The sequence below is a fragment of the Miscanthus floridulus genome, chromosome 8, assembly GCF_019320115.1.
Source record: "Miscanthus floridulus cultivar M001 chromosome 8, ASM1932011v1, whole genome shotgun sequence".
NCBI lineage: Eukaryota > Viridiplantae > Streptophyta > Magnoliopsida > Poales > Poaceae > Miscanthus > Miscanthus floridulus.
In genome coordinates, this window is record NC_089587.1 from 99,400,974 (window position 1) to 99,411,672 (window position 10,699).

The 10,699-nt window shown below is 39.4% G+C and overlaps 1 protein-coding gene across 1 annotated transcript; it reads left to right on the plus strand.

Moving 5' to 3' along the window:
- The first annotated feature begins 7,115 nt into the window (after positions 1-7,115).
- LOC136473078 (superoxide dismutase [Cu-Zn], chloroplastic-like) lies at positions 7,116-9,980 on the plus strand. Its single transcript, XM_066470772.1, has 8 exons — positions 7,116-7,556; positions 8,162-8,223; positions 8,304-8,343; positions 8,801-8,896; positions 9,003-9,034; positions 9,127-9,202; positions 9,286-9,339; positions 9,624-9,980. Exons 1-8 carry the CDS (start codon positions 7,322-7,324, stop codon positions 9,647-9,649), a joined length of 621 nt encoding a protein of 206 aa, XP_066326869.1. The 5' UTR covers positions 7,116-7,321; the 3' UTR covers positions 9,650-9,980.
- The last annotated feature ends 719 nt before the right edge of the window (positions 9,981-10,699 follow it).

Below are 10,699 nucleotides of genomic sequence, written 5' to 3' on the forward strand. Positions count from 1 at the left end.
ATATTAATGAAACAGCAACGTTACAGTCATGCTGAATACTTGGGAGAATACATTGATGGAACTACCGAATACATACCAATCACTGATTCACTGTGAGTCACATGGGGGGATGGATGGAAGAACCTGTCCTGCCTCTTGCATAGTAGTGTCTGCTTTGGGACAGACTGCGTATCATTGACACCGGACCAGTATATATGATATTTTTTCTTTCTCCATTAATTTTTCTGGATGGTTAAGCACGGGTTGTTGAGGCTAGCTCATCAGAACATGCATTTGCAAATTGCAATACAAGTATGGGCATGTTTAGTTCCCAAAAATTTTTACGCAGTACCCGTCACATCGAATCTTGCGGCACATGCATGGAGTACTAAATGTAGACGAAAAAAAACTAATTGCACTGTTGGGTGAGAAATCGCAAGACAAAACTTTCAAACTTAATTAGTCCATAATTAGACACTAATTGTCAAATACAAACGAAAGTGCTACAATAGCCGAAACCCAAAATTTTTTGATCTAAACGCGGCCTATCTAAGCGGTAACATGCATATAGGACTATGTACCAACTAATAATAATAGCAGTACAATGTTATCAGCACAAGTCAACTCTGGTTGCGCATGGTAAGCATAAACAAACTAATTAAAAGAACAAGAAGAATCGTATTGGTATTCTCAACTTTTCAATGCATGTATACTGTCTCTACTAGTATCTACTTATCTAGGGAGAAAAAATGTGAACAACATGACACACGCCCATCACCGATGACTGTGCTGAATCCTGATTCAGAACTACCGAATCACGAGTACATATACATATAAATATGCAGGAAATCTTCGCTGGTCTGAAACTTGACTGAAACTGGCTAAATTGTTGTGAGAGAAAAACACTGTTCCGGCTGAAAAAAGAAGCCGAACAAGCCGAATATGGGGTAAGCCGAATATGGCCTAAGTCTCGGCATTAGCCATTAGATTAGATGATCATTAACTAGTGCATCCACCAGACAAGATTCAGTAGCAATAATTTTACTGCATCTTTCTTCCTTTCTTCCTTTCCAGAAGGGAATCGAATACAGCTAGTAGCTCAAGTTGCACATGGAGCTAAGATGCGCTCTTTCCTCTTTCCGTGACGAGTTTTGGCCGTTGCATGACACTATCTGTTCTCTTGCGGCGCGCGTGCATGCTTTTCTTGAGTTCTTGTTGCACTCGTTGGCTGCGTCCGGTAAAACTAGCAACAGCACTGTAGCGCACGCAAAAAGTATATGCTACTTGCTAGTATTATGTTAAGATGGTAAAAAAAGATCGTTCGGTCTCAGTATGTAGAGTGCTAATCACCTTTGATTTGGGTTAACTACAGCCTCTTCTTAAGTAAGTAGTTATCTACTCTCTCCGTCCAAAAATATAAAAAGGTTAATTTTACTCTTGTTATAAGCCAAACTTATTTAATTGTGGCTAAGTTTCGGTTAAAATCCACCATGAAATATATCTTGATTACTTGATATTATATTTAGTCATTGCTCATTGCATCGGGGAATTCAGTTAAACTTAGATAAAAATGATGTCCAAATAAAACCACTTACATTTTCGAACAAACGGAGAAAATTGACCTCAAATTTAGGTGTGCAGGCTTAAACACACTTCATACCATGGTGGTAATTAGTAAGAGATTAATAAGAGCTCAATCTGCAACCTAAAATCCTTACTTTTATTATTAAAATGTCAAAGATGAATTTTGAAAAAAAAAAGCATAATGAGCACACGAGTTTTAGGTTTACTAGAGGATAAAAATGTTGTTTTAAGTTTTGTTAATAGCTCGGTTTCGTTCACTTCCCCAAAGCAACATGTGTACTCGGTACATAGACATGGCTTATGAGCAGGATTTTATCAGCCGCATGAGTATTGTTGGACCTGTGTTCTAACCAGTAAAGCGAAACCACTTTATAGTTAGAAAGGAAAGGAGAATGACTTCTATGATCAACTCCTATCACATTTTGGTTTCGATCCTAGGACTAGAAGCAAAGTGACAAGTGCAAGCTCATGTTAGCAAATTTTCTAATATAATATAGCTATATAAGATTAAAATTTGTCATGAGACATGGTATGTGACAAGAGCCACCATAATTTAAGTTAAAGCTTCAACAAAATGCATATTAAAGATATATAGAGTTGTCATACAGACAACAAAAAAAACTATGAACATGGATGGAGAAATATACAGAGTTCTGATAAGTTTATCACAATCGAATAAAGATTATCTTTATAAGCGTGTTGTGTAAAAAACTGATGAGAGAGGACATGCGTAAAGATAAATAATTTTTATTAGTTATAGGTATTATAAACAACTCTTAATACTTATACCTCTATTCCACCTCGTGTAGAAACATGGGTTGATGCACTAGTATTCATTTGTAAAACTCACCACACAAGTACTTTGGACCTATTAATTTATGGGTGGGCTATCAGTTAAGGGCTTTGAGAAATGAAATGCCGGGCATCATTCAGAAATCCCGATTGCAAAAGAGCCATACAGGTGGATTGATCATGCATACTACCTCCGTCCCAGAAAAAATGCAAGTATGAGTTGTGTGCCATAAAAAGTGGTTCACGTTTAATCAAGTTTTTAGAAAATAGTATTCATATTTATATCTCTAAATTAATTTATTATAAAAATATATTTTGTAATTAATCTAATAATATTTATTTAATATTATAAATATTTATTCTTTTTATTTATAGTTAATTAAAGTTGATATACTAACATGTGCAGAATTGTATTTTTTTATGACGGAGGGAGTACTTAAAAGAGTGCTTGTTATGGTCTTGTCGGGCAAATTATTCGCGCAGGCGCAATACAGGCTTCGACATACCAAGATCCGAAAGATAGGACATCAGCCCAACATCTCTTTCTGAGGAATGTCAGCCCAACAGCTAGCCAGTTAATGAGCGTCATGGCCTTGCCAACTCTGCTTCAGTGGGCTGAGTTGTGTCACAAGGTTTAAGCCGAGCTGAGCCCAAAGTTGAGGAAACCATTCATTTGGGCCACAACAGATTGTCGAGCTAGCGCAGGAAGAAGAATAAGATTATTAAATACATTTTTTTTTCATCTTGGGCCACCCAGCGCAGGAAGAGTTTCTCAAAAAAAAAAAAAAAAAAAAAAAAAGAGGCCAGCGCAGGAAAAAGGATAAGATGAGTAAATAGAAGAAATCGAATGTGGCCAAGTAATAGAGGATCTCTAAGAGATGAGCACTTTAGCTACCCAATTCCTTTTATAAAGAGCTCTGACTATGAGGGTGCTTGACACCTTTTTACAGTGCCACTAGGGTTTATACGTCGAAGAGGTGACCTCTGTTGTGCAGATGCTTTTTTTGAGAGGAGAAGATGATCCAGCAAGCATAAACAACACTTTATAAGGAGCATAAACAATGTCACTAGGATTTATGCGTCAAAGACGCCTCAGCATGTGAGCGAGCTCATTGACCCAACCACAGCCTCCTGGAATCAACAAAAGCCTCACCTATTTGTTATTAAAATGGATGTAGAGGTTATCTGCAATTACCTCTTAGCACCGGAAGAAAAAATGACACGCTACTACAGAATTCATTTGTACCAATAATATTTTCACTGCCGGTTTACCTCAAACCGTTGGTGATACTTTTCACCACCGGTTGTCGAACTAGTGAAGAAAATGGAGCGATTATCATCGCCGATTGGTAACATGAATTAGCAGTGGTAGTCCATCATCACCGCTGGTTTGTGTTATCAATTGACGGTGATAACTGCTCCATTTTTACTACCGGTTTGTAATATGAACCATAAGTGAAAATGATTTTTCACCAATGGTTTGTATTATAAACCAGCGGTGATAACTTATAACCATGGTGCAGCACAATAAAACTAATAATTTTTCAAATCAATTTGGATAAAGATGAACTTTATATCATAGTTATAGATCTTGATGAGATCTACAACTTTATAGTTGAGCTCGTTTTCATTTGAAATCATTTAAGATCCCAAAACTCTAATTAAAATTCTCATATCTTGAAATTTATTTTTTCGAATTGTCCAAATGAACTTGGATGAAGAAACAACCAAAACCTAACTTGTATAATTTGATGAGATCTGCAATTTTGTAGTTAAACTTTTTTTCATTTGAATTCATTTAGGGCCTCAAATATTCATTACAATACTAGCTGCAACCAGCTTCAACTAGTTGCAACCAGCTTCAACTATTGGCAACCAACGTGAAAGGAGAAATTTTGTTTCAAATGAGCTTGGATGGAAAATGACTAGAAGCAAAGATGTAGATCTTGATCAAATCTATAACTTTGTAGTTCATGACATTTCCTTTTAAAATCATTTATGGTCCCAAAATACTATTTGAAGTTCTCATATTTTGAAATTCAAAATTTTAAAATTGTATAAACAAACTTGGATGGAGAAATGACCAAAACCAAAATTTATGGATCTCGATGAGATATACAACTTTGTAGTGGATGTCTTCTTCGTTTGAAATCATTTGCGGTCCTAAAATTCTATTCAAAGTTCTCACAATTTGAAATCTAAAATTTAGAAACAATCTCCGATGGAAAAACAACTAGAATCAAAGTTGTAGATCTCGACGAGATCTAAAACTTTCTAGGTCTCAAATATTCACTATAATACTACAAAAGTCAATAAAAATAATCTATTCAGTCGCAAGTGGCTTTAGAGTGGAATGAAGTGACTTTAGGGTGAAATGGTTAGAGGAGCTACACATGAGGTCATTAGTTGCAGGTTCAAATCCTGTCGGCGCACGCGTGTGTATTTTCGCCTGAAATTTTGCATAACTTGTACCGTGAGACTATCTGGTAGGGGCTTCTCAAGATTAAAAAAATGCTATTTTTGGCCTGATTTTAGGAGTTTTGGAAATGATTACCACTGCTGGTTGGTAACATGAATTGACGGTGATGATCTTGATTATCACAGCTGAGGAGCAAAAACCTGTGGTGACGAGGGGTTACAAAATGGCGGTGATGAAAATTTTGTAGTAGAAACACTCTCGGTGTTATCAATGTACCACACTAGTCAAAAAATGGGAATGGAATCCCTTGGGTAGAGGCGTACTGGGAAAGTCGGACTTCAAGGATGGGAAGAAAGACCAGGCTGCTTATATGGCATTGTATAGCACATAGCACTATCACTCTCTACCGTGTCTGGGGATATTCTTCTTTGTAGGAACATGGCATTGCATAGCACATAGCACTATCACTCTCGATAGTGCTATGAAGGAAGGTTCGATTTGCTTGGGAGTGAGCATGAAAGGGAGTCGATTGGAGCGCCCGGGGAACCAATTTTTAGTTACTTATTTCGATTGTTGTGTTCTGAATAATTAATGTCTGATTAGTTCCCTATGTTGAGAACCATAACCTACTTGTATGTATTGTAAAAGATTACTTGCTTGTGTGTCTGCCATGAGACTTGTGTGCTTATCTGAGAATATTTTCCTCGGTTGAGAATATATGTGTGTCTTCGAAATAATGATGTGTCCTTGCTACCATAAATATTAAAATGCTCTGCTGTGTCCTGCCCATATATTGTTGTGTCGTTGCTGCCATATATTTTTAATATGTTAATATCTTGTGAAGATGAATGACAAAATGAAAGAATTGGCCAAAAAGGGACAAAAGGAAGAATTGGCCAATAATAATGTGTCTCATGCTGCGTTTAAACGATGACTCAGGCATCTTCTTCAGAGGAGACGCTGTGTCCAGATTAAAGCTGGATGGAGTTACTCTTTCTCCAGCAAGGTGCGTTGACGAGGATGGATCATCGATCTAGAAGATGGAGTCCTCTGTGTTTGTGCTTATCATTGTAAAATCATGTTTGACCAGAGACTTGTTTCTAAGACGTTTCTTTTTAAACCTTGTTTGGCAATAATAAAATCCAGCCATCTTTCTCAAAAAAACGTAGTCACTCTTCAGAAGCAGGTCGCTAACATTATCCTTTCTTCCCATTGTGAAAAACAGAATAGAAATTTCTAAAAAGGGAAATTTTGTTCTTTGATAAAGGCTGCCTTGTCTGATAATGATCGAACGGGCGCTGATCAGAGCATGGCCTACAAATAAACAACGAAGGACGTGTTCCCCGTGCTTGGATATTTTAAGGGGCGTTGATTAGGAGAATTATCGGTTGATGCTACATCAACTTCACAAATCTGATTTTTTGGAATACAAATTTCTGCAATGAGCATCAGGTGGACCGATATTGACGACGTCACGTTCGAAAAACTGATCCTTTATGCAACAATGCCTGTGCTTATAAATAGTCATCTCGATCGGCAAGAAGATGACCGGCGGACGCAGTGTGCATACTGGTGCAGAGCAATGCCCAGCATGGATGCCTTTGTTGTGTCACTACTCGTCACACTCTTTCTGGTGAGTGCGCAGCTGAGCGCGTGCAATGCACTCTGATGCCCTCCAGGTGACCATCAAGCTGTTTGGTTGGTTGATTTTTTAGTGTGATCTGATCACAACGTTATTAGATTGCGTTGCTTTTTGTTTGTTTGATGCACGATGCAAACGGATGTCAGAAGATAGTTTCATGTGACACATGAATTTTTTCTCCCTCTTTTTCCACCTCGCGTGTGTCGTTTCCTCCTGTCCGATCGCTGGGCTGTCTCGTGTGTGGGCTGACGCCTGATGCCTCGTGTGTGGAGACGTCAAATGCACAAAAGAAAGCTGGAGGTAGAAGCCTGACGCCTGACGCCTCGTGTGTTCGAGGTACCTCTTTCTCTGCAATTTGTGATTTGTCCTTCTATAAAAAAAAATTATTTCTTGTGATATGTGGATCTGTAGATTTGTGATCTTGTGATTTGTGATTATCTGGAGGTAGAAGAAAAATGGAGGTTGTTGGATCTTAATTTTATGGTATAAAAAAATTTATGTGTTAAAACTGCATAAAACACATAGTCATTGAATAGACATACTTTAGATAAAAGACCCCTTACAAAAGGCAACCTATTTTCGTTTCCATCTTCCAATAGAGAGAGGTTTCTGGAGCAACCCAGAGAGCCAGACGAACACGGACAGATTGCAGGAGCACGACCGTTCTGATGCACCGTCGTGCTTCGCTTGCACTCGTGGCTTGTGACGCGAGCTGAGCCACACGCGGCACATCAGAACGCATCTGGCTGCTTTGCCCCCGCGCTCGGACGGGGATCCAGTTCATCGCCCTGGCAGCCGTAGGTGTGGCCGAGTATAATAAACGTGAGCCCACCTTATCGCCGGTCACCCACCCCACACAAGACCCTACCAAAGGCCGCCGCCGCCGTCGCCGTTGCCAGTCCGCCATGGCCGCGCAGTCCTTCCTCTTCGCCGCCACCGCCACCGCCACCACCGCCGCGCTCTTCGCCGCTCCCTATTCCTCCGCACGCCCTTTCCACTCGGTCCACTTCGTCGCCGGCCCGGGGGGCGCCGCCGCCGCCAGGGCGCTCGTCGTCGCCGACGCGTCGAAGAAGGCCGTAGCCGTCCTCAAGGGCACGTCCGAGGTCGAGGGCGTCGTCACGCTCACGCAGGACGACGACGGTGCGTTATCCCCCTCTTCTCACCTCGCCCACCTAACATCTACCACAAGCCACCTTCGGCAGTTGCCTCGCTGGGCAGCCAAAACAGGGAACTTTATTTCCCCCCTCTGTTAATTGGGTGCATTTTGCTTTGGGTTGTAGCAATTTGATCAAGCTCATGTCACGCTTAGCTAAAAGTCTGAACTTGCTTCTACCACTAGTAAATCGGATACAACAACTGCGGCAATTTACCCTGCCGCAAGCACCAGCGTTGACAAAAAAAACAGCTTCATGCTTGCTGTCAGAACTCAATTCGGACACAGCTTTCGTTACTTACGCTGTTTTGGTGCAAATGTATCATGCATATAACTAAAATCCATCAGCAAAAGTCTCTAATCTCGCTAACTCAAGTGAACGTGCTTCCTCAAGTGTTACTCGGTAAGGGTGCTAACCACACGGAGTGTTGGACTTAGCTCATTGTTTGCTGACTGCCTGACTCATGCAGTTCCCTACTGACTTCTTATCAAACTATGACTTTTCATCACTTGTGCACATACATTTTTCTTATGAAATGCAAATGGTTTTGTGTCTACTCTTACCCCTCTGAATATTGATCTTGTATAACAGGACCTACAGCTGTGAACGTCCGTATCACTGGACTTACTCCTGGACTTCATGGCTTCCACCTCGTGAGTGTTGTTATCTTCAGTAGCTTTCAGCATTAACTTCTTCATTTGCAAACATGATGATAAAATTGTTCATTTTGCAGCACGAGTTTGGTGATACTACCAATGGGTGCATATCGACAGGTTGTAATTTTCCACTGATCTCAATTATGCGCGCAATTGTGATATTTTTTTCTTAATGTGGTACTCCCTCCATTCCAAATTACAAGTCATTTTGGTTTTTCTAGATATATGGTTTTTGCTATGCACCTAGATAGATGTTATGTCTAGATACATAATGAAACTATGCATCTAGAAAACCCTAAACTCCGAGCCGCTCTCTAAAAAAAAAAGCCTAAACAACTTACAATTTGGAATGGAGGGAGTAGTGGAGTACTGAATTTTGGCTGTCTTATGCAACCACTGTTAAATTTCCATAAAACTAATTTTGTCACCAAGATCTGGTGCTATTCATTCCTTTTCCTTACTGGCTATAGTTTCATGCATCTTCAGTTATGCTTGCACTTTGATAATAACTTGAGTCATCTTGCTGTTCAAGTTGCCAAGTCTAACTTAAAAAATAACCTTTTCTATCTTACAGGACCACATTTTAATCCAAACAATCTGACACACGGTGCACCAGAAGACGAAGTCCGTCATGCGGGTGACCTGGGAAACATTGTTGCCAATGCTGAGGGTAAGGCCTGTAGCAACCAATAGTACACGTGATATTCATTAGCAAATTTCTTCTTCTGGATTATGACTTGTTTTATGGCATGTTTGTTTAATTGGTCGTGATACAGGCGTAGCTGAGGCAACCATTGTTGATACCCAGGTAAATTTGGAAGACCAAGACCATACTTGTTTTATACTATATAAGTTGTGCCCAATTCAGTTTGGTAAATTTTGTGATTCCTTGGTATTCAGATTCCTTTGAGTGGCCCAAATTCAGTTGTTGGGAGAGCATTTGTGGTTCATGAGCTTGAAGATGATTTGGGGAAAGGTGTGCGTAGTTCTACTTGCATTCCACATTTTCTTGCTATTCAGTTAGTACGCTGCCCTTTTAACTTTGTTCATCATGTTTAGGGGGCCATGAGCTCAGCCTCTCTACTGGAAATGCTGGTGGAAGACTGGCATGTGGTATGTTCTCTTTGCTATATTTATGAAGCCTTCAACATGGCTATGCGATGATGATGTTGCTTAAGTATACATGAGAAAGGCATTGAAACTTGTAATCGGTGTCCATTCAGTTGATTTCAACGACGATAAAAAATAAGCGCTGCAACTGTTTTACATGAAGTATTCATGTGCGCTCCAAAGTGTTTTATGCTCTTCACCTAGTAATCATTGTTTGCGCTGCTGAATCATTTGCTCTTGTGCAATGTTTCATGTCCATTTGTCTAATTGTTGTGTTCCTTGCACAGGTGTTGTTGGCCTGACACCATTGTAGGTTGCTCGCGGGGTTGCAGTTGCTGCTTCGCTGTTACATCCTTGTTGGCCTTTTGTCTTCAATCGTGTTCTTCGGACAGCGCTGTTTTTGTATTACTTGGATTTGTGCCATGCATGGTATGGTGCTTAATAGCCTTTGCAGGTCGGTTGTATAAAAAATAATATTTAGTTGAGGAAATAAGTGTTGTCACATATCCAAATCGATCTATGAAGCACTATGAACATCAAGTGTTTACTGCTACGTTGTTTTCATACCTGTAAAACGTTTGAACATGCCTGTGTTATTGCATCACTGAGACTAAGCTGGCTTGCTGCATGTTCTCTTCGTGTCATTTTTCCTTTCCACAGGTAATTGTTGTGTGGGGAAAATATACGGTAAAAACGACTTATTACGTGGAAACATGAAAAGTAGTTTAAAAAATGTACTTTTTGTAACAAAATTTTTGAAACTCGACACATGTGTAGTGCATCTATATATCTACTCATATGCAAAAGTTGGGATGTAAATTTACTCTTGAAAAATTCATATAAAAAATCATAAATTTCACTTGAATGTGCTCTACAAGACAAAAATTCTGGATTTTTGTCTTCTAGTATGTGCACATGAATTTTGTTATTTTCATATGAATTTTTCAAAAATGACTTTGCATCTCATCCTTTTCATGTGAGTTCATATATGGATGAACTACATATGTGTCAAGTTTTAGCAAATTTCAAGTTACAAAAGTATATTTTTAAACTAGTTTCTATATTTCCACCTAGTAAGTCGTTTCCACAGTACATTTTCCCCCTTTACAAATAGCCCGTTGCATATCTAATTCATATGCAGTAGACGATCTCCAACAACCGCGACTCAAAATATAAGACATATTTATCCTTTGGGTAGCGCTACAGGCAAATGGTTTAATACCTATTTTTTGTCTTCTCCAACAACAAGACCCAAAAGACAACCTGAAAGCATCTAGGCACCTAGTTGAATTTCGGCGATTAATGACAATACGTGATTACTATAACTAACGTGTATTTTGCAGAGGCAATTAAGTTAGGTCAT